This window comes from Nothobranchius furzeri, chromosome 18 (genome assembly GCF_043380555.1).
Source record: "Nothobranchius furzeri strain GRZ-AD chromosome 18, NfurGRZ-RIMD1, whole genome shotgun sequence".
Classification (NCBI taxonomy): domain Eukaryota; kingdom Metazoa; phylum Chordata; class Actinopteri; order Cyprinodontiformes; family Nothobranchiidae; genus Nothobranchius; species Nothobranchius furzeri.
In genome coordinates this window covers 9,174,240-9,199,684 of record NC_091758.1, presented here as the reverse complement: position 1 = coordinate 9,199,684, position 25,445 = coordinate 9,174,240, and the positions used below count along the sequence as shown (strand labels likewise).

The following is a 25,445-nucleotide window of genomic DNA, read 5'->3' as shown; positions in this document are numbered from 1 at the left end:
CCCTCTCTAGCAAACGTAAGTGGCTGAAAAATCTTCTCTGCCTCATTGCCCATCGCGTATATTAGGCAGCTCACTTGCACCGGACCATCATCTTTGTCGAGCTTTGTGGCTATTCTGTAGCGCTCGAGCCTCCGCTTCCAGTCGGGCCAGTCCGCTGGTTTCTCAAAAATAAAATTCGACGGTGGGTTAAATTTTGCCATGCCGCCATTTGCATGTAAGTCCTCTAAGATGTGTAGCTGTCAGCGTCACTTCTGACACCACATAAAAGATGGAGTTGGCTTTTAGAACTCAGCTTTAATGGCAGGTCTCTACATGAGTGTCCGTTAACCCCCCCCCCCTCCCCGTAAAACTTCTGTCGTAAAATATAACAAGATGTGATTAAGGTAACATCCAAACCGTGTAAACTGTGTTGCATTTATGACAACCACCATGCAAACCTGGGACCCTATGATGCAGATCTAATACTTGCCAGATTGCATGAGATTGTCACAGCGTTAAACCAAATGGACCAGATGCGGTACATTGCTGTTTGGGGCAATGTCTCATTCCATCGGGGGCTGCTCTGGTCCAGAATTGTTTCCGTGACCAACCTGGCTGCCCTTCCTGAATCCAATTGAAGCGTTTGTTTCAGCATGGCGGTGGAAGATATATGACCATTTGCCACTCATTCAGGCCATGGAGCAGGCCTGTCATCAGATGGAAGCAGCTTCTGTGCAGGGGTGGATTTGTCACTCAAGGTGATTCTTCCAACGGTGCCTTGCCAGTGAAGACGTATGTGATGTGGGTGAAATCTTATGGTCTGATCCAGCCAGACGGAGATATGAGGAATAGTTACAATACTTGTGTCAAACGGTCTGTACTTCATGCAGTAACTTTTATTTGTCTACAGATTTAGTTTGTTTCATAGATTTCATTGTTGGTTGGTTACTGTAACTGATTAAGAAATGCTGTATTTCTTGAATTGAAATAAATATTTGGGATGTTCAGTCTGCAGCATCAGTGTTGTGGTACTTGGGCCTATGTGTGTACATTCTCCCTACATCTGGAAGTAATCATGAAGAATGTCGAGGGTGTATCACTACTTTGTTTTGTCATCGATACGTTCCCTTACCTAACAATGTCTACCCAACCCTCAAGCTCATGTTATTTCCTAAAACTTGTTTTTCTTTACAAATGTGTTTATTATTTATCACAGCAGTGAGAAACTGTCTGCAATAGTGTCTGATCACTGAGGACTGTGTTGGTTAAATGAAAACTAATGGCATTTTCACAAATATGTGTGTATATTCTGACTGAAATGTGTCATTTTGCAAACAATCTAGGAATTCTGCAAACTGAGTGTGGTGTTTGGATGATTGTGATTACATTTAGAGAAAAAGAAAAATAACCCGTTTTTTGTGTAAACTATTGAAAAAAACTAACACTTTTGCCTTATTTGTTTAAAATAATCCATAAACTTGAATTTCCTTTTTAATGTGACATGCTAGCAAAAAGACAAGGTTAACATCTTATTAAAGAATGCAAACACTTAAAACAAAGTCCCAAACATGATCTTTAACTTTCTAACTTTTACATGAATACATCATGAAAAACCTGTTAATGCTCACGGTTGAGAAAAACTGCAGTTGGGGCAAACTTTAATCATTAATTTGTCCTGGAATCTGTTTTATCATGTTGTTACCATCAACCCAAGTCTCGGCATCTGAATGAGGCCTTGGCATCATCCGAGCAACCTTTTTCTGTTATGGCCGTAAGGCCTTGGAATGGTCTTCTTGTGTGTTGGGCGTGTGAGCAAGTGTGTGTGTGTGTGTGTGTTTGTGTGTGTGTGTGTGTGTGTGTGTGTTTGTGTGTGTGTGTGTGTGTGTGTGTGTTTGTGAGAAGTACAGATTATGGTGTCTGGATTTCATCATCTAAATAATAAGAAAATCGTCTCTTTTCTTGCTTTTTAAAAGTATATTTTTCAGTACTTTAGTTTAAAATGTCATTTCAGTCATGTCAATGTTGATTTATTTGTTTTACACATTAAAAACAACATAAATTGAACAAACCAGAAGTCAAACAGGAAGTTAAAAACAGCAGTAAAAAGAAAAAAGTGCAAAACAACGTACAAATAAAGAAAAAAAACAGCAAGAATAAACCCTTCATGTGAATGAAGAAATCCATGTTAGTCAAATAAACATGAGTTTTCTTCTCTATGGGTTCTGTGTTTGGAAAGCTTTCCAGTCGCTCAGATTTCTCTTAGTTGACTTATTCGTATCCCAGAGGGAGGCTAAACAAGATAAAACATATCCTCAGAACTCGGAGAACCTCACGCTGCTGAATGCTGAAATCATTTAAAGCTTTTCTACTGGCTTACACGCAATGCAGGAGCTGAACCAAGAGATTTGTGTTTCCTCTTGGGTGATGGAGTTTTAGGATGATTATATGAAGTTTAGTCAACTCAAAGTTTCCATTAATTTTCCAGTGTTAGTATACAGAGTTTGAGCCACACATCAACCACAGTCTTAACCTTTTTGATGAGCGTGTTACTGTGAGACGTGTAGATCCATTGTTTCATATCAATATTTTTATCAGGGCTAGGGTGAGTGTTTGTAAAACCGACTCACTTAGTCAGTATTTTAGAGTCAGAAACACACTGTAGTCACTTCCCTTAGAGATGTTGTATCTTCATCTTCCAGACTGGTGCCATGCTGTTGGACGTTCACGAAAAGAAACTATGACATCAGAGGTGTGTTCCAGCTGTGATTTGGGTGAGAAGGAGTCCATCCCTTTAGACATCGACAATGTCCACATGCTGCTGCAAGGTTAGTCTCCATTTATTGACTGAAGAAAGACATCTCGTTAATTTGTTATGGTTTTATATGAAACTTATATAATAAAAATATCTCCAGGTCTTTGTTTCGAATGAGTATTTGCTCCATATGGACCTAGGTTTATACTCCATATATACCTAGGTTTATACTCCATATGGACCTAGGTTTATACTCCATATATACCTAGGTTTATACTCCATATGGACCTAGGTTTATACTCCATATATACCTAGGTTTATACTCCATATGGACCTAGGTTTATACTCCATATATACCTAGGTTTATACTCCATATGGACCTAGGTTTATACTCCATATGGACCTAGGTTTATACTCCATATGGACCTAGGTTTATACTCCATATATACCTAGGTTTATACTCCATATGGACCTAGGTTTATTCTCCATATATACCTAGGTTTATACTCCATATGGACCTAGGTTTATACTCCATATATACCTAGGTTTATACTCCATATGGACCTAGGTTTATACTCCATATGGACCTAGGTTTATACTCCATATATACCTAGGTTTATACTCCATATGGACCTAGGTTTATACTCCATATATACCTAGGTTTATACTCCATATATACCTAGGTTTATACTCCATATGGACCTAGGTTTATACTCCATATATACCTAGGTTTATACTCCATATGGACCTAGGTTTATACTCCATATGTACCGAGGTTTATACTCCATATATACCTAGGTTTATACTCCATATATACCGAGGTTTATACTCCATATATACCTAGGTTTATACTCCATATGGACCTAGGTTTATACTCCATATATACCTAGGTTTATACTCCATATGGACCTAGGTTTATACTCCATATGTACCCCTGTGAATACCATGTACATGCTCCATATATACCTAGGTACTTACTTCATATGTACTCCTGTGAGGACCAGGTATATACTCCATATGTACCCCGTGAATACCAGGTAAATACTCCATATGTACCCCTGTGAATACCAGGTATATACTCCATATATACCCCTGTGAATACCAGGTATATACTCCATATGTACCTAGGTTTATACTCCATATATACCTAGGTTTATACTCCATATGGACCTAGGTTTATACTCCATATATACCTAGGTTTATACTCCATATGGACCTAGGTTTATACTCCATATGGACCTAGGTTTATACTCCATATATACCTAGGTTTATACTCCATATGGACCTAGGTTTATTCTCCATATATACCTAGGGTTATACTCCATATGGACCTAGGTTTATACTCCATATATACCTAGGTTTATACTCCATATGGACCTAGGTTTATACTCCATATGGACCTAGGTTTATACTCCATATATACCTAGGTTTATACTCCATATGGACCTAGGTTTATACTCCATATATACCTAGGTTTATACTCCATATATACCTAGGTTTATACTCCATATGGACCTAGGTTTATACTCCATATATACCTAGGTTTATACTCCATATGGACCTAGGTTTATACTCCATATGTACCGAGGTTTATACTCCATATATACCTAGGTTTATACTCCATATGTACCGAGGTTTATACTCCATATATACCTAGGTTTATACTCCATATGGACCAAGGTTTATACTCCATATATACCTAGGTTTATACTCCATATGTACCGAGGTTTATACTCCATATGTACCCCTGTGAATACCATGTACATGCTCCATATATACCTAGGTACTTACTTCATATGTACTCCTGTGAGGACCAGGTATATACTCCATATGTACCCCATGAATACCAGGTATATACTCCATATGTACCCCTGTGAATACCAGGTATATACTCCATATATACCCCTGTGAATACCAGGTATATACTCCATATGTACCTAGGTTTATACTCCATATATACCTAGGTTTATACTCCATATGGACCTAGGTTTATACTCCATATATACCTAGGTTTATACTCCATATGGACCTAGGTTTATACTCCATATGGACCTAGGTTTATACTCCATATGGACCTAGGTTTATACTCCATATATACCTAGGTTTATACTCCATATGGACCTAGGTTTATTCTCCATATATACCTAGGGTTATACTCCATATGGACCTAGGTTTATACTCCATATATACCTAGGTTTATACTCCATATGGACCTAGGTTTATACTCCATATGGACCTAGGTTTATACTCCATATATACCTAGGTTTATACTCCATATGGACCTAGGTTTATACTCCATATATACCTAGGTTTATACTCCATATATACCTAGGTTTATACTCCATATGGACCTAGGTTTATACTCCATATATACCTAGGTTTATACTCCATATCGACCTAGGTTTATACTCCATATGTACCGAGGTTTATACTCCATATATACCTAGGTTTATACTCCATATGTACCGAGGTTTATACTCCATATATACCTAGGTTTATGCTCCATATGGACCTAGGTTTATACTCCATATATACCTAGGTTTATACTCCATATGTACCGAGGTTTATACTCCATATGTACCCCTGTGAATACCATGTACATGCTCCATATATACCTAGGTACTTACTTCATATGTACTCCTGTGAGGACCAGGTATATACTCCATATGTACCCCGTGAATACCAGGTATATACTCCATATGTACCCCTGTGAATACCAGGTATGTACTCCATATATACCCCTGTGAATACCAGGTATATACTCCATATGTACCTAGGTTTATACTCCATATATACCTAGGTTTCTACTCCATATGTACCGAGGTTTATACTCCATATGTACCCCTGTGAATACCACGTACATGCTCCATATATACCTAGGTACATACTTCATATGTACCCCTGTGAGTACCAGGTATATACTCCATATGTACCCCTGTGAATACCAATTATATACTCCATATGTACCCCTGTGAATACCAGGTATATACTCCATATGTACCCCTGCGAATACCAGGTATATACTCCGTATATACCCCTGTGAATACCAGGTATATACTCCATATGTACCTAGGTTTATACTCCATATATACCTAGGTTTATACTCCATATGTACCTAGGTTTATACTCCATATGTACCCCTGTGAATACCACGTACATGCTTCATATATACCTAGGTACATACTTCATATGTACACCTGTGAGTACCAGGTATATACTCCATATGTACCCCTGTGAATACCAATTATATACTCCATATGTACCCCTGTGAATACCAGGTATGTACTCCATATGTACCCCTGTGAATACCAGGTATACACTCCATATATACCCCTGTGAATACCATGTATATACTCCATATGTACCCCTGTGAATACCAGGTATATACTCCATATGTACCCCTGTGAATACCAGGTATACACTCCATATATACCCCTGTGAATACCAGGTATATACTCCATATGTACCCCTTGTGAATACCAGGTATATACTCCATAAGTACCCTTGTGAATACTAGGTATATACTCCATATGTACCCGGGCATATAGTATATTTTGTCTTCCTGCACAATTCCCTCAAAGGCACAATATTTAGCAGCAGTACTGATATACAAACTTAGGTTAGATTGAACCGAGAACTCTGGCCCTTTCCTTTTTGTTTCATGCTTTTGGTCCTGCTGTAAAAACTGGAAGTCAACTGGAAGCAGCGCAGATTGCCTGTTGTTAATGCAAACTTAGGTATCAGATCACAGGCCTCCACCTTGGTTGAGCAGAAAAGCCGAGTTGTTGCTATTTTTCTTGTTATAGAATTTAAACCATTTAATGAATGGTGGGCATTTTTCCTGTTTGCATTCGTGCTAGACACCAAGTTGTAGGGCTGCTTATGTAGGTTAGCACTAGCATACATTGAACATTTTCTATTGCAAGATGTGCCAAAGATGCTAAAGGGGAACTAGCGTGTTGCTTGTCATGTTTAGGCAGGTCTTCTGTAGTCTCTGACTCAGACATCAAAGGAGGTGGAGCCCAAAGTCTTCATCTCACCTGCTTTCCCTCAGGCTGGAAATGAAGACTTTTAACTGGTTAAACCAGAATCAGAGTCAGTCCAGTGTCCTATCAGCTTTCTCAGCATAGGCTCCACTGCTAAACCTGGAGCTGCAGCGTGTGCTAAGCCAGGCTTTTACTGGTGTTCATCAGAAGTTGTTGATCTGGGAACATTACTGATGAACTGACTTAGCTGACCAATCCCACCATGGGTGAGTATTATCCTAAATGTTCTCTGAAGTTCACTAGTAAAGATCGATCATGTAGAACTTAGAGAGTGAAACAAACATGTAAAAAAACAAATGTTTTAATGATTAACAGTAATTGCCTCTGTTAAAACTCAGGTAAAACCCAGATTTGCTCCAGGCTGTTTGCTTAAAACGAGAGAAGATGATGCAGTGGATGATACCCGTTTCTTTAATGCCTCGAGGACAGAAACACGTTATGCAAAGTTATTTTTATACTTCTTATTGATTGAACCTCAGATTTGAACCCCCCTATCTACATTCAACATATAAACATGTTACCTCTGATTAAATTACAGAATCTGCAAAACAGCTCAACATAAACATCAGATGAATACATCTTGGAATTGAAGCAGTTTAATTGTTTAATGGCTTCAAAGAACCATAAAGCATCTCTGTACCAGTGGAGGTGGCGGTAACACCAGCTACGTTTAAATGGGCACAAGTCATTGGATCTGGATATCAGATCAAACATTCTTCATGTAAACATGTCAACTGGAATATTCTGATCTGACACGGCCCGATTGAAAGAGTGGCTTTGTCCGATCATCATTCCGATTGACGTGCATGTACACACTCGTTCGGATTGTTGCCCACTGTGCATGTGTCCAGCTTCAGCCTGACGTTTTTCTGCTGCTCAGGAAGGGTCAAAAACACGGCGGGAGGTAAACAGGAGTTATCCTGCTCTCCTCTCCTGTGGCGGAGGAGCAGTGGCGTTACGTACCGCTGATCTTGCAGCTTAGGAGAAGCGATCAGTAAAACCAAAAGCACACAGGTATAAGTGTGAAGAAGGTCCATCACGGGGAAAAACGCAAGTCAATGGACAAAGCTAGAGAACAAGAAAATAAAATGCTAGCAGAAAGACGTGGGGACAAGATAGTGTTTGTTTAAAATTTTATTCTGGGAAAGACAACTCTGCACATGCTCACCCTATTTAACCCTGTGGAGGCAGGCGTTGCAGATTAGCAACGGTAAAACCTACCTACCTGGGTACTCCACATATGTATTTCATGAGCATTTTTTAAACTCAGAAGTACCCCTGAAGGACTGAAGGTTGTTTGTGCTTTTATCAAAACTTATTTTCAGCCTGAGCGGGTTAATCTGACTGGAGGCTTGGTGCATGTATACTCACGGCACGATCGGATCAATTCCGTTAGAGTCCATATGAAAGAGATGTGGGATTCATGATCAATCAAGATTTGAATAGGGGATAGGGAACATTCGGCACATGTAAATGTAGCTTTTCTATGGAATTCCAACGTGTTCAAAATTAAATAACTAAATAATACTCCATGAAATATTTATCTATAAGTACTAGACAATGACATGTTGAAATAACATAATGTTAACTTGACAATGTATATTTTCCCTTGCAATAGGGGGCAGTACATAACTAAATCATTGCAAACAAGCTGTGTTTTTGTGTTTGAGTAAGACCTAACCAACAGATAGCAGTTAGGGTCAAAAATCCCAGGAAAACTCCAGCAAAATGACAAGCACATCGTCACTGACTACAAGTGAAGAGGTAAATGTGTAAAACGTTTATGAATGGCGAACATTTTGTAACCGTTTGTTGCAAATCTGAGAAGAAGACTTGCTTCCATGTATTTTAAACCAATTTTTATGGTTATATGTTGTGAAGCCGCCAAAAATTTCAACAACTGGGCATCATTTAATTCATTTTCAACAACATTTTGATGGATATTTCCAGAGATTTATGGTAAAAATGACACATTGTCTCTTAAAGTAAACATCTAATCTCAATAATAATGCATTTTTTTAACTCTTTAAAATGTGCTCATTAGTAAAACCTTATTTCAGATGTCATTTTCCCCCAATAATGCAAATGATTATTGAGACCTTTTTATCCAAATCTGTCAGTTTTTTAATTACAAGATTTATTTTTCACTAAGTGAGTTTTGATTTCCTAGCAGCAATTTTTCTGTTGGCTGATTTAGTTCATAATGACCCTTTTCAGTAGAAAGTCTGTCAATCAAGACAGCGGGTGTGACCAGCAGAACCATCGGCTGACTTTCAAACATCGTTTAGTTTTCCTGGATATTGGCTCACCAGACGCGACTTAGCTAATGTGAGCACAGGAGTGTGTATTACTCCGCCAATCATAAACTGGCTCCTCCCTGTTTGTCTTGATTGACAGACTATAATAATGAACACTTTGTGTTACATAGCTTTGAAGGATTGTCTGGCAGTTGAGGCTGGCTGCCTGAACGACCAGTTTGGAGAGATATTTTCTTCACATCCAGCAGGACTGATGAGCTAACGGCTAGGCTGTGCCCAGCCAAGACCTGAGAGTCTGAAGGCCGCTGATGTTACAAGCATTTAAGTTCACCATTATTGTAGAATCCTATACCGTAGTTGTTTTTCCATGGAATTCTGTGTTTTTTACTAACTACTACTACTGATTAATGTCACCAGTGGCAGAATAACGCAGCACTTCCAGGAAATCCAGAGATCAAGGCTGACTGGATCTTCTTGCCATGTCAACCAACATTAGATTTTGCAGAAACCGTTGATTCCGTTGATTTTGTGTTTGTGGCCCTGAGGGCTGCTGAGTAAAACGCGGAGCTATGCTGATAAATGTAGGGATGTCTCTAGATGATGTCAGGTTTAAACCAGGTGATGCAAGTCCAACATATCAGAGTTTTTTCCTTAAGTTTGGATTAACACAGCCTAAATGTCACTAAGGGATTACTAGTACCATAGTGGTTCAAATGATAGTCAATTTAGGCTTTCAACTTTAGTCTTATTATGCTTTCATTAAAAAAGCCAAATTTAATGTGTTCAGTTGTGGCTTTCTGCTCAAAACTGACACTTCAAAAACAAAAACAGAACAAAGATCGCGCGCTTGTTAACGGAAAGCGGAGGATATGATATCCAGACAGGAAAAACAGCATTCTGACTTTTAGAAAAAACAGAGAAATGTTGGAGAAAACTGGTTGCTGAGTCTACCTGCTGCTGTCTGGTCGGGTTGGGTCAGAACCGTCGCAGACGTTATTCCTCACACATTCTTTACCATGAATAAATGCACAGAAAAAAATGTAATTAATATGTATCTTTTGGTTATTTGATGCGACTTTGTTGAATATATTAATAGTTAAAATGATTTGTCAGAAATGGCTTTAACAATTGATTTCTGCTCTCATCGTGGGATTTATAAAGTATTTCAGGCTTTTTCTGTGGATTAAAACAGCAATTTAGAATAAATAAGAATCAGCTTGGTACAGATTAGTGTTTATTTCTCCTACTGGGGTTACAGAAACAGTCAATCTGCACTGACCAGTTCTATAGATGATGGAGTTTGAACTTTATTTGACAATCTGACATTCATTTAAAATTTCCAGACTCTGAGAGAATCATCTCAGCTGGATGTTCTTACCTGGAGATCTTTAAGGAAACAATTGGTGAACCAGCTGTGACTTTCACACACACACACTTATTCCATAACCGGCTTGTGAATGGTTTTAGTTGCCATGATGATAAAGTCACTTTCACACAGAACCTTCTTTGTCATTGTGAAAACTTTCACCTGAGCATAGTCAGGTGAGCAGGAAGTATCACCTGGTATGGGTTTGATGTGAGGAGACGACTCCTTTCTGTGGGTCTGGGTGGAGGTGGCCTCAGCCACGTGACACAAAACAAAGAAACAGTTTGAACATGTAATGGTAGGAAGGAGGATGACACATGCACCAGAGCAGCTAGTTCAGCCTGCTCATCAGATGCTTTTGTCTCAGTGGCTGTCTAATGATGGGGTAAAAGAATTAAACTGACATGGTTTCATGTTTTAACAGTGGAACAGGAACAGATCCAGAAGAGGACCTTCACCAACTGGGTCAACGCTCAGCTGGCAAAGGTGAGACCTAAAGGAGGAGACTGTTTGTCGACGTGAGGAAACCAAACTACTTGAAGCTGTAATAACCATTTTGGAAAACAAATTAGCTTAAAACAATTTTTTCATGCCCATTAACAACATTCTTACATAATACAGCTATAAAATATGATGTGGAGATTAAAAAATAACAAATACATTTAATTCCACCAATAACACGTTTCGGACCAAAAGCAATTGGTCCATCTAGTTGTCGGTCTCATTAAAGCTTCTTTCCAGAGTATTTCTCTTATCCGATGGCACCATCTAGTGGCTGACAAGCATATCACACAAAAAGTCTGTTGCTCTGTTTTTTTAAGATGGCGACTTCATGTTTCTGTTTATAAATGTGCTTCTGTAGCGACAAACAGCTAAACCACGCTGTTTTATGAGTATTATTCTCATGTCATGTTGTGTTCTCATATATTTATATTTTAGAGACTTTCTTGTCCGTGAAAAGTTCACCAACCCAGGTTCATCAGCCCAGGTATTCCTTAAATGTGAAGCGTACAAGCGGTAGTCTAACGCTGTTGGTTAGTTCTGGTCGGCGCTCAGTTTCCTATTGCACGGAGCTCTGCGGAGCAGGGGGCGTGGTTAGCAAAAAAAAAAAAAGACGTATTGCTGACAGTACATCACAGTTCACGGTAAGATAATCACTTTTACGGATTTCTGACAAATCATCCAGGATTTCTGAAAGGGGAAAACTCTGGAAAGCAGCTTTAAAGTGCCACACTTCCCTGGGTCCTCCACACATTATGCACTCCTGCATTTAGCAACAGAGAACCACGGGGGTTAGAGGTTCTCCGCTCAATAGCATCAGACAAGGAGAAACAGCCGGCTGCTACCACTTCAACTTTAGGACAAACTACCAGAGTCCCAGAAATAAAAACACCATTTGAAGTCACAGACAACAAAAGATTTTTACATTTAAAAAGCGGCAGCTGGTGTTTAGCACTATCTTGTTTCCTCTGGCAATGTGGGTTTCTGGTTTCGGCAGACGGAAAGATACTCGAGGGGAGGAACGATTGTTCCATGGCTGTGTTTGCTTTCCAAACCGAACTTGTTTGGTAGATTTGCTTTAGTAGCTTTAACCACAACTTCTCACTGGACGCTTCAGCGGTGTGGAATGGCAGCATAACGGTTTACTCACGTGTTGCGCTGTGCGCCAATCCTCACCAGAAGCACCAGAGCGGCTTCTCCATCCTCCTCCTTGCCAGACTCGTAAGGCCACAAAATCCCTCGAGACGTGGTTTGTTTATGCCATTAAAGCAAAAAGAAGAAGAGGGAGATCATGTTTGTTATCGTGTATAATGTTGTTCCTCTCCACTGCCAGGATTAAAGCCATGAAAAACACACTGTTCTCAAAAGATGCTGCAAGTAATAAGCCCACAGGTCACTTGTATTGGTGTAATCTACATAAATATGAAATTGCATCACTGCAATACCCTTTTATTTGAAAATTACGTTTGTGTGATTCCCTGTCTAGATCTATGTTAATTGTGGAAATGGACATGTCCCTGAAGCAGCTGGTGGCAAAAATATAACCCAATCCTATGTTTAGCGGCATGGCGAGTTGCTTCTGGGACACGTCTGAAATTTTCTGCGTCGCAGCCTGTTTGAACTATAACAGATTTTACTTGATGCAGCGATGTTCCGCTGTTCCATTCTGGGCTGTTGGTGCCTCTAGTGTGAAGTCAGGGTAGGAGTGAGCTGCAGGTCCTAACAGATGGAGAACAAAGTCCCATTTCATATCAGAAATTTGACTGGATCATAGATCTAATACTCCACAGGATTGGGAATACCTTTCAAATTTGAATCGATTTGATACCAATTCCCGGTACCAAGGAATTGCTACCGGTACTTAATGGTACCAATGTTTGATACTTTAGAGTGTTTAATAATTACTTAATTTTCTTTTTTAATTAATATATATTTTCTTCTCAATATGTAACCATATTTCATAAATATCATGATTAAAAAAAACCTACTAACTGTATATTACCATAGTAGTATTGTACAAAATTCTTCAGTATGAGAACCTTTGACCTCAACAGCTGTTTTTTTTCTACTCGTAAGACCAAATTATTGATTTCCAAGGAGGAACATTACCTGGTAACAACGGAAGCTAAAGGATCAAGCTAACATTATATTAAACAGTTTATTTACCTGCTGGATCAGATTAAAACATCAATAACTCACTTAGAACGTTGTCAATGTTGTCGTCACTACCCAGTCACCCATCGCATTTAGTGAAGTAGAACCAAACTTTAGAGCGCATTCTTTCTGCCTTGCTGCTAGCTCTGTTTACAGCTGGCCAGCAGCGACTGACGACATAACGCTCTTGCGCATGCGCTGCTGTCTATCTTGGGAAATCAGGCACTGACCTCAATGGTACTGAAACAGGGCACCATTCATATCACGTGGATCGGTCCTTGGTACCACAGAATTCGGTTGGTGCCTTAAAAAGTACCGAATACGGTACCCATCCCTACGCAGGATTACAACGGACATGAGATGAGAAAAGAAGAATTACCTAAATGCAGTGGAAGCACTTCACTGCATTAACATTTAAACAGTCAACAGCTCGGGTTAATGAAAAATAAACCAATCTGAGTCAGAGACACTTCCAAAGTCTCTGAACTGACATGAATCCATTCTCTTTGTTCTTCTTCACCTCTATTAGCTGGACATCAGCCATGGATATGAACGTGACAGCAGTGGAGTGGAGTTGGGATGGTGGTGGTGGGGGGTGGGCTTCTGTACTTAAATATATCTGCAAAGTTCATACAGATTGACAGCAACAGATTACCCCCCACTAGGCACCACTAGGCCTATTTAATCCCAGGACCAGATTATCTGCCAGTAAAGGACTGAGAGGTGGCTCATCAGAACTCACCATTTACCTGGTCTCCAATGTTAAGTCGTCTTTGTTGAAGCTTCAGGTTCCACTTTGACAGTTTGAAGATTTAATTATTAACAACATAGGAAAAATGCATCCATTTGAAACAGGGCGCTACACTGAATTAACTGCACTGACATCATTAAACGGGAAACTCGACATTCACAGTAGAAAGGAAAGTATTTAAAAGGAAGCATCTAAAAGTTTCTGTTTACGAGAATACGAAAGGTCTCAGACGTCAAAAACAGAATTTTTATTCCGGTGATCATTTTCTGCATATTTCTTTTCTTCTAAACAACATCTTCTGAGACATTTCTAACAGGCCGTCCTTTCACATCTGTACAGTCTAACCAATCGATTTTTATCAGACGTCACAAGAGCGGTGTCTCTGAGCCGTGCAAATTAAAGATGTCACACAGATTCCTCTCTGAGCTAAGTTGTTATTATAAAATGTTGTTTAACAGATTAATCCTGATGTGTGTTGAAATTATAACAGCAGCAAAGAGATACTAGTAGAACATCCACTTACCAGGTAGGTGGATGCATTTTATCTGCTTTTGTAGATCTGCTGAGCTGTAGAGTGTTGGTGGTGGTGGAGTGTGAGCTCCTGGTTGTACGTAAACTAAATGACCTGTGTGTGTGTGTGTGTGTGTGTGTGTGTGTGTGTGTGTGTGTGTGTGTGTGTGTGTGTGTGTGTGTGTGTGTGTGTGTGTGTGTGTGCGTGTGTGCGTGCGTGCGTGCGTGCGTGTGTGCGTGCGTGTGTCTGTGTGTGTGTGTGTATGTGTGTGTGCGTGCGTGTGTGCGTGCGTGCGTGTGTGTGTGTGTGTGTGTGTGTGTGTGTGTGTGTGTGTGTGTGTGTGTGTGTGTGTTGTAACAGAGGAGACCACCATGTTTGGTAGCAGATCTGTTCAGTGATTTCCGTGATGGCTCCAAGCTCCTGGACCTTTTGGAGGTGATGAGTGGCCAGCACATAGTGAGTACCGCGGGGGTTCCCCTGACAACCAGCAGCTGTGATGATCCGGGTGGCTGACCTGTTGGTTTTGTTTTCCAGAGTCGGGACAGAGGCAAGGGAATGTTTCAGCACAGGAGTAACATCGAGAAGGCGCTCTCCTTCCTGAAAAAAAAATCGGTAAAATCCAACGGTTGATGTCGAGCACAAACTGTTGCTGAAAACAGAAACATTTTGAAATGCAACACAAGATTTTCATTCATGAAGTTTTTAGAATTAATTCTTCTTTTTATTGTTAGTAGCAGTTCTAGTGGAAGCAGTGGTTGTAATAGTACTAAATGGCCTGTATTTTATGTAGCACCTTTCAGGGTTCTGTAACCCCTCTAGGCACTTTACAGCACACCTGCCATCCACTAATTCACACACATTCACTCGCTGGTGGTGAACTACACTGACAAAGGCGCCACCATGTTCCGACCACCGCCAGCAGGCTAGGGCGATTCAGTCATGTCTGAGGACCCTGCGACAGGCGGGGCTTGAACTTGCAGCCTCCCTATTACAGTTAACTAACGATTGTGTGTAAAGCATCATCAGAACAGAATGATCTCAGAACCGCTGGGCCAATCAGCTGCAGGCCTTAAGAGTCCTTGTAGAGGCTTTGTGAAACGTTCTGCCCTTTTCCAGATCAAATTAGTCAACATCAACATTCCTGACATCATCGATGGAAAACCGTCAATCATCCTGGGCCTCATATGGACGATCATTCTGCAGTATCATGTGAGTTTACTCTAGGGGTCCTTAGTTCACTCACCTTTCTGCAGGTGGAGGCCGCTGTACCATAGATGCTGCTTTTCCCCTGACTTGAGCCAGCGACACACTCTCAAGGCAGACATTTGTGCCTCATCTCCTAGATTGAGGAGTTGGCAAGCAGCCTCTCATTTGATTCTCGCCAGTCGTCCATGGAGTCTTTGGCCAGTCTGGACTCCCGCTCCACGCTGTCCAGCCGCTCAGCAAGCAGCAGTCCGGTCCCGCGCAGAGGCTCACCGCTGCATAGCCGCTTCAGGGTTTCTGCCAAGAAGGCCCTGCTGCTCTGGGTGCGAGAGCAGTGCCACAGGTAAGGGTTCAAACAAAGCATCTACACATGATGTCATGGTGTTCGCCATTGTGTTGTGGAAATAAAATGACAAAATGAGGATCTCCTCGGTTGTATAAAAGCATTTTGACTGATTAACATTTGAGAGGAATCCTGTAAGTGCATTAAACTGGACTTGTTTCCGTAGAGCTGGCTGCACAATAAACGTTAAAGACTTTAAGGCGAGCTGGAGGAGCGGGGTGGTGTTCCTGGCCATCCTGTGTGCTCTGCGACCCGACCTGGTGGATTTGTCGAAAGCCAGAACCAGAAGCAACAAGCAGAACCTGGAAGAAGCCTTTCACATCGCAGAGAAGGAGCTGCGGATCCCCAAGCTGCTGGAGCCTGATGGCGAGTATTTCTGATGTGTGGAGCTGAACAGCAATCAGGAAAACTGATGTTTGAATATTCAATCATGACTTATTTACTTTAAAGACATCATTTGCAGAAAATGTTGACAATTTCATTTATTTGTCATTTAATTTGAATTTTCAGATTTACTTTGATTCGATTTTAACAAAGTAAACAGATTTCAGGTGTCCAATTTAAAATGCAGTCATACAAACACTGTATGATCCATTATCAATCTTCTACCCTAGCATGCAGGTTTTTTCATATATTTTAAAGCTTATTTGTGTGAAATGCACCTTAAAAATAGATGTAGTCAATTTTCTCCAAGACTTAATTATAGACTAAATAGGAATGAATAAAAGCTGTAACTGGGAAATGCTTCATGAGCCCAAGGGTGATGACGACGAGTCAGATGACGACCAAATGGTTTGCTGACTGGTTTCCTAACAAACCCTCGTGTGTTTGATTCGTTCTGCCCGGTGCTTCATTAGTGGATGTTTCTCAGGTTCAGCTTTACTCAGCAGCAGCAGCAGCATGCTTTTAGGTTGGTTTGAATCTTTACTGGAGGGTTGATGATGCAGGATTGTGATGTTGACACAGATGTGGATGTTCGAGACCCTGATGAAAAGTCCATCATGACCTACGTGGCTCAGTTCCTTCAGTACTCCAGAGACACGCCGGAGTCGGACGAGGAGATGCAGGTTTGTAGTTTCCAACTAAATCATCCTGCAAAAGAACGTCTAATCAGTTTTTACATCCCAGATTGTGATCTGCTTCCTGATTGTCCCCATCTCCACTAAATATTTCAGTGTTTAATATTCAAAATCCAGCCTATTTTCTGTCAAATCTTCTGTAGTTTCTAGTGTTTCTATCTGTTGGCAAAGGGGTGTGCAACCTTTACAACTCGAACCGTCTCTTCTAGTAAACAGAATTTGTATCGAGGCCCAAAAATCCAGTTTTTCCAACCTTTACAATTTCAGCCAAACAGAAAAGTGTGCAGAACTATGCAGCTACTGCAGAAAATTAGTAAAACAAGTTACACATTCAAATAAAGAAGCTTTACGTTGCACAATAATACCAATTTGCATAAAAGCAAACACAAAATATTTAAATCAGGTTGTTGTTTATGAATTTAAAATCTGCTACTTCCTAAAGTACCAGCCTTTCATTAGTGGCATTATTTATTATTATTTATATTATATACAGTATATAATATACATTATTATTATTATTATTATATTGCTCTTGATGGCTTAACTCGAGACATTTACAGGTATGAAAACCACGCCCTGCTTTTAAAGTGATTTCCATTAAACGTGCGTGTCAGGAAGCTGCAGAAACCCATCGGAGCGTGAGCTCTTAGTTTCACTGTGAAACTCATTTGGTTCATTCTGACATCATAAAGGTACAGGTGCAGCTAGAGTAAAGTTTTGGATCTGTGAAAACTGGAGGTTTCGTTGTAAACGATCGAGAAAAGCTGCAGATTTGTTTCTAGTTCATTTAAACAAAAGCGAGCCACGCGTAGCTGCCGACCCCTGCAGGAGTTTTTCCTGTGCTTTCAATCCTTTTTGTCTTTACTTCCATCGCCTCCCCCAACCACTCACCCCCTCTCTCCTTCCCCAGACTCAGTACCTGACTCCTCCCAAAAGTGCCTCACCCATCCGTCTACCTGTCCACTACACACCTGCTGTTTCTGCTTCACCTCTTCGACAGGTACCCCTGCTCTCTTCTGTCTCACTTTTCTTTTCCTTTAAGCTCCTTTTCACTCTGTTTTCCACTAATCAGATGGTGACCGAGGAAAAGTAAATGTGACTTTTCAGTGACATTTTCAGAAAAGCTGCAGACAAGTGAGCAAACATGTGTATCTGGCTCTGGGCTCACATGCAGAGCTCTTGGTCTGAGTAATGAGACAGTTAAGGACGATCAACCCTAGCAGGTAGAAAACCTTTCTGTCTCACTGAGAGGGAAACTGAACTTAAGAGAAAAAAAAACTTAAATAAATGTTTTCCTAAAACATGAGGGAGTGTTTGATCTTAAATTCTAACATTATTACATCCCATAATAAACACCCTAATAATATATATTCTTATATCCAACATTATTACAACCAGAACTGGTTTACGTGATGCAGCTACGGGTCTCTGTTTACAGATATATGCTTGAATGTTAAAGACGTTTCTACGTTAGTTTAGTTTCTAACGACATCCACAGCCTGATATTTCAGCCTTCGTTTGTTATAATTGTGATGACTATGGCTTACACTGTATAAAAACCCCAAAGTCTAAATCTCAATCAGGATATTGTAAAAGGTTCCACAATCTAGACTCTAATGAGCTGATGAATCCAGAACACCTGCTAAGTGTTCCTGAGCCTTTAGATGGTCTCTCAGTCTAAACTGGATTACTGAAACAATGCACCGTATTCTTCATGACTGTATATTTGTGAAGAACAAGGGTACAGCCCATGCTTGTTGGTCTACCAGTTTAACGATTCTTACGGTACATTTAGCAGCAACAGTATTTAAGTTTTTATTTATTTAGTCACTGATTTATTTTTCTATCTCTAGTTAAACGATTTGTTTCCTTTAGATCAAATGGTGGAACGTATCATGACTGGTCTTGCTGGATCAAACCAGTCTGTCCTGTTCTTTTAGGGATAAATCCAAAGAGCACCATGGGTGTGTTTGTTTGGCTTGTTTTGCTGCATCATCTCTTCAAACCGAAGCTCTGTGGATTGTTCCTTTTCTCTTTCAACTTGTGACAGATTTAAGTGTGACAATTAATGCATCAGATCAGTTCTAGAAATCTAGATCAGCCTAGAGGACAGTAATGCACTTCCTGTCATTCTGCCACATGAACTGGGAATAGAGGGTGTCATGATTGAGGGTATTTTCTTGACCCACGACATGAAGAATCACCACCGAGAAACAGAAGATAAGTTTAAATGATTTATTTTTGAATGTTAGAGGTAGACGAAGCTTCTGCAGGACTGGAGGGATCCGTGGGGGTCTGAGAGAGGAAGAGAGGTCAGAGTCTGGATCAACGTGAGACGATGATGGAGAAATAAAAAGGCTTACTGTTTCCTGGAAGATCCGGGTATACAGAGGGGGGTTTAGTCAGACCTGGCTGGATGGGGAGACCGAGGAGCTGCAGGTGGATAGGCGGGTGATGGAGAGCTGGCGATCAGGGGCAGACGGCAGGACTGGAATGTTGTTGATGGTTCCGGAGATATAGCAGAGAGTGGAGATGAACAGATGACTGGAACCTGGAGGAATCAGGAGGGCAGAGCAGGTTAACTGCCAGAAGGGCAGGAACAGGCGGCCGAACAAATTCTAAAATTGTTTCAAGAAGGTCAAAAGGAGGGCTAGAAACTACCCAAGACTGAGTATCATCTGGCACTGGTGAGATGTCCAGCTGCTCCTTAAATCCCCTGATCGCTGATGAGCTGATTTGGCGCAGCTGGGCTCTCCAGACACACCCACCTGCAAACAACACTCCGCAGAGATGGTAATGCAGCACAGATCATGACAGAGGGGTGTCCAACACTGATCCTTGAGGGCCACCGTCCAGCACACTTTGGGATTCCTTTGCTTCCACGCACCTGATTTTCATCAGCAGGCGAATAACAGGCTTTTGAAGAGCTTGCAATACTCGCACTGCACCCTACGAGAGTGTACACAAGTTAGCAAATAGTTGCCAAATTAGTGCAGCGAGCATTGCATCATCGACCACGACGCATGCCAGGAGGCCAATCACTGCTTGTGCTACTTTTTAAAAAGCTTTATTAAAGTGACAGCGAGTATTTTCCCTGGCGATAGGGGCAGTACATACCGAAAGGCAGTATTCTTGTGTTTGAGTAAGACCTTACCAACGGATGACCAGTAGGTTAAAAAATCCCTGGGACTGCAACCTCCAACAAAATAACAAGCACATCAGACTCTCGTTCACCACCGGCACTGAGCAAAGAGGTAAATGTGAAAGACAACAACTTTTATGAATGGTGAAAGTTTTGTAACCGCTTGTTACAAATCAGTAAATGTGTTTTGTCCTCACGGGCTCCCACAGAAGGAAGCATGGTGTCTACTATGGCGTCGCCCAGAGACTTAGACCCGCTCCATGTGTTTTAGACCTGAGAAAGCTGCCAATATTTTTCAGCAACTGGGCATCTTTTAATTCAGCTTCAACAACCTTTCGATTATTCCAGAGATTAATGGCAAAAACTGTGTGATGTCTCTTTAACTTTCAAACAATTATTTGACAAAAAATTATGTTTATTGTTGTTCACATTAAAACTTTGTCAAACATTCAGAGCATGGATCAATATAATTTCATTGGGGTAAAAGAGGAAATGATACAAATTTGGTTCTACAATTGAAGATTTGATTTCCGTAAACATTGCTCTTTTTTATTTTTCCTGACCAGAAGGGGAAAATCTCTTGTTCACATTAACATGTTATTGTTGACTCTGCAGTCTGTGAATCTCTACTGGATTACATTAAAATAAGTATTTATATTGCTGACATGTGTCCAGAAATACACACCAGCACCATTATCAATAGCAATACTTACCAAAAACAGACATGTAATGCATCTTTCCAACAGATACATCGGGATCATATATGTACACAATAATAAAGTCAGTAATATTTTGACAGTTTTACTTATCAGAAAGGGCGCCCGAACCATTGCTCTGTTTCCTTCTCAATGTTTCCATGCAGCAATGGATTGTGGGTAATACACTTTGCTAAAGTCTGCATCGATGCAGATTTTGGAAAAGTGCAGGTCAAGGGTGCAAAGGGGGCGTGGTCAACTTCCACACTTGAGAATCAGGATACCTAAGCACTCACGTCCCTGGACAAGAGCGCACAATCGAAGGAGAAAGTGCAAGGATTGGAAAAGGGCCGAAAACATACTGGATGGTTGCTCTGAAGGACCAGAACTGGACACTTCACCAATCCTCTCACACATCTGGAATAACACCTCTAACCCTGACAGTGGCGTGGGATGGGTTTTGGTAGTGTACAGTGTAAAAGCCAACAAATAATTTCTACAGAAATAAGATTTTAGCTAAACTTATTGACTTTTGAGATTTCAGATTTTCCAAATTAGTTGTTCCTACAACTTTTTTTAGTACAGCTAAATTATATATGAGTAGCTATGCTCACATGCACCAAACGTCCCCATCCAATTCAAACCTCGGTTGATCAGAAATCCCAAATCTCTGTTTACACTGACAGTAACGAACATGATCCGATCATGCCGTGAGTATACATACACCAAGCATTCAATCAGATTCAAATGAGCATGCGCAGAGTTGTCTTTCCCTGGAAAAAAAATGTAAACAAACGTCCTTAAGTCTTTTTAATCGATATTCTCTCGCTTTATCCATTCACTTACCTTTCCAGCAGTTTTTGATTTGGTCGATACTTTGGTGAATTCCTGCTTCCTTCAATTTAATTCAATTCAAAGATACTTTATTATTCCCAGAGGGAAATTAGAGTTTAAGTATGCACAATTCTGAGATCAGACATACATAGACATAGACACATGAAAAGAATTGGTGACTGTGGTCATTCGCAACCCGAGTCGTGCTACCTTCCAATCCAATCCAATCCAATTTTATTTATATAGCGCATTTAAAAAAAGCATGTCAGCTGACCAAAGCACTGCACAGAGTTCAACCTAAAAAGCCATTCAAAATACACATACATACACATTAAACACAGATAAAAGCTGTCATAAAATAGTAACACCTAAAAAATATACAAATGTATAAAACAGCCAATAAAAGAGAAGTCAATAAAAACAGAAGTCAGTAAAACAGAAGAGTCGCAGCATAAAAGACCAATCATTGACCAAAAGCCAAATAAAAAAAATTTGTCTTCAGGCTGGATTTAAACTGTGCCAGTGAAGAAGCCTGGCGTACCACCAGAGGGAGTGCGTTCCAAAGTCTTGGAGCTGCAAAGGCAAACGCACGCTCCCCACAAGCTTTATACTTCATTTTAGGGACTATGAGCAATAGATGATCAGCAGACCTTAGTGACAGGGGGGGGGGGGGGGGGGGGTTAGGGGGTGAGCAGCTCTGAGAGGAATAAGGGGGCTAGACCATTCAGGGCTTTGTAAGTAAAAGTTAGAACTTTGTGTTGAATTCGAAATTGCACAGGAATCCAGTGTAGAACCGTCAGAATGGGAGTGATGTGACAGCGTTTATTTGCATTGGAGAGAAATCTGGCTGCAACATTCTGGACTTCCTGCAGACAATTTAGGACAGATACATTTACACCAATTAGAACCGAGTTGGAAAAATCGAGTCTGGAAGTGATAAATGCATGAATCATTGATTCTAAGTGTGGCCTCTTAAGAATGGGCTTTAGTCGGGCAAGGCGACAAAGCTGGAAGAAGCAGGATCGAACAGTGGCATTAACATGTGCACTCATTGATAAGTCAGCATCCAGTTTAACCCCAAGGCTGGTCACACATGAATTAAGGTTTAGGAGGGAGAGATCAAAGGCAGCAGAAGTATGCAGATGATGTTTTGGTTTGAATAGAATGGCCTCAGTCTGATTGTCATTGAACTTCAGGAAATTGGAAGCTAGCCAGGTTCTCATTTCTGAGAGACAATCTGACAGCTGGTTAATGGAACTTAGTTGATTTAAAAGTCATATAAATTTGACAGTCATCGGCGTATATGTGATAATGCAGGCCGTGTTTAGCAATGATATTTCCCAGCGGCGAAATATAAATAGAAAAGAGGAGTGGGCCTAGAATAGAGCCCTGGGGAACCCCCCAGGGGAGTGGGACAAAAGGAGAGGAGCAATCGCCTATGTGGATGCTGAAGCTCCTGTCAGACAGATAGGAGTGAAACCAATTTAGCGCAGTCCCTGTGACTCCAACAAAAGATTTCAGCCTAGTTAACAGAATGTTATGGTCAACTATATTGAATGCCTCTGATAGGTCTAGCAGTAGTAACAGAACAAAGGAACCAGCATCAGTTTCTGTCAGAATGTCATTTAACACACAAATATGTGCAGACTCAGTGCTATGATTTGGCCTAAAATATGGCGTCAGACCCGTGCCACAACCCGTGCACGTGGATTGGGTCCACATTGCGCGTGTGAATGGGACTCGCGAGTGAAAATATACATGGCGAGAAGTCATTTGTGCGCTGAGAGGGAGCAAACTGTGTCTGTGAGCACACAAGGACGTGCACAAGTGACAAACCTGCGTGCGTACGTTGACAACCTGCACACGGCAGAGGAAAACGTGCGCGCGCGGCAGCCTCTCTGTTGAATGGACTGAGTCAAGTTTGATGCACTTTATATATTTCAAAACATGTTTTTTAATGATGCATATAAATAATTTAAATGTTAATTTAATGAAATATTTCTATTTTTTCATTACCTCACCCTTGTTTTGACAAAAACGGGACCTTGCTGGATAATATCATGGAGAAACTATTTGTTCACAGTACTTGGCTCAGTGAGGATCTGTGTACCAAAGGAGGAGATACTCAGAAATCTGTCTGCAGATTGTTACAACCCAGACTGGAAGTGGTGGGCTGTAATAAGAAAGGAGACCAAACAGAGGAGTGGGGGTTCAACCACTGATTTATTTAACCAAAGTAAGAATTTACTAAAGCAAGGTCCCGTTTTTGTCAAAACAAGGGTGAGGTAATGAAAAAATAGAAATATTTCATTAAATTAACATTTAAATTATTTATATGCATCATTAAAAAAACATGTTTTGAAATATATAAAGTGCATCAAACTTGACTCAGTCCATTCAACAATTCTAAATGGACATTTATGTAACTCATCAATTAATTATTCTCTCTCTCTCTCTCTCTCTCTCTCTCTCTCTCTCTCTCTCTCTCTCTCTGGAAGCCTCACTTTAAGGGCCTTTGCAGTGTGTTAGTGACTCATATATTGTACAACCACAGTCACAAAGTTTTCAATCAGTAGTTTTATTTCAATATGTATTTTTCCAGTATCACAAAAAATATAATTTTATATGGTTAAAACCATCTAGCTTATGTGCACTTTTTAAAACACTGCCCAGCAAACATTCGGACCTTTAATGACAGTTGAACGGTCACAACTGTAAAATAATATCACAGGAATTAGGAAAAAATAACATGACATCTACTCTATTTTCCTTGCCAGTACTCGAACCTGGCTCCTCCGGGGGGAGAGTCACCCGCTCTGCCAGCTGAGCTATGACAACAACTACTAAACATCTGATTTTTTTATATACATATAACTCTCATCATTGTGGTCCAACAGGAAGCCAATGGGCCAATGAGGTAGAGGGAAAATGTGCGGGCAAAACTAACCAATCAGAGGACAGAGAAGATCTGCCACAGGCCACACCTCCAGAGTGCCATAACCCCTTACAGCCGAGAAAGCGGAGTCAGAAACCGAGCGCGCAGAGAGGCTGCCGCGCGCGCACGTTTTCCTCTGCCGTGTGCTCGTTGGCAACGCGCCAAAGCAGGTTTGTCACTTGTGCACATCCTTGTGCGCTCACAGACACAGTTTGCTCCCTCTCAGTGCACAAATTACCTCTTGCTATGTATATTTTCACTCGCGAGTCCCGTTCACACACGCGATGTGGACCCAATCCGCGTGCACGGGTTGTGGCACGAGTCTGACGCCATACTAAAAGCAGACTGAAAATGATCGAGTAGTGAATGTTCTAGTAAATGATGTGAGAGTTGAGCATGTACCACTTTTTCAATAACCTTTGATAAAAAAGGAAGTTTGGAGATTGGACGGAAACTTCATAATCATTTTGATCCAGGCCATGTTTTTTCAATAGCGGTTGGACGACCGCCTTCTTAAAGGATTCTGGAAACACTCCCGATGACAAACTGGAATTTAAAATACTCAAAATAAAATGATCCGCTACTGGCAGAGCCCCAAGTAGCAGCATTGGGGGGAGAGCATCCAGTGGGGAGCCTGACGGTTTCATGGACTTGATTAATTTATCCAGATCTTGAAGGGAGACAGGATCAAAATTAGAGAATGGAGGAGAACAGAGTGATTCTTTCTGGGTAACAGGTCCCAACAGATTCTGTCTATTAGTACTGATTTTTTTCCAGGAAAAAATTCTGAAAATCACTGCAAAGTGCTATGGTTGGTGTGGAGGTGGCGGTGGATTCCTTTAGTGAAAGAACAGAGTTAATGGTACTGAAAAGCTTGCGTTGATCACCACGATGCC

The 25,445-nt window shown here is 40.8% G+C and overlaps 1 protein-coding gene across 3 annotated transcripts in view; it reads left to right on the top strand.

Annotated features, from left to right (window-relative positions):
- Positions 1-25,445, top strand: part of syne2b (spectrin repeat containing, nuclear envelope 2b) — a 153,543-nt gene that overhangs the window by 20,614 nt on the left and 107,484 nt on the right. For all 3 annotated transcript variants that reach the window (XM_070546924.1, XM_015968900.3, XM_070546923.1), the window contains exons 2-10: positions 2,679-2,804; positions 10,826-10,887; positions 14,679-14,774; positions 14,853-14,930; positions 15,435-15,527; positions 15,662-15,864; positions 16,031-16,230; positions 16,831-16,931; positions 17,854-17,943. In XM_070546924.1, the coding sequence (XP_070403025.1) occupies positions 2,717-2,804; positions 10,826-10,887; positions 14,679-14,774; positions 14,853-14,930; positions 15,435-15,527; positions 15,662-15,864; positions 16,031-16,230; positions 16,831-16,931; positions 17,854-17,943 (1,011 nt within the window). In that variant the 5' untranslated portion in view covers positions 2,679-2,716. The remainder of the gene's footprint in view (positions 1-2,678; positions 2,805-10,825; positions 10,888-14,678; positions 14,775-14,852; positions 14,931-15,434; positions 15,528-15,661; positions 15,865-16,030; positions 16,231-16,830; positions 16,932-17,853; positions 17,944-25,445) is intronic.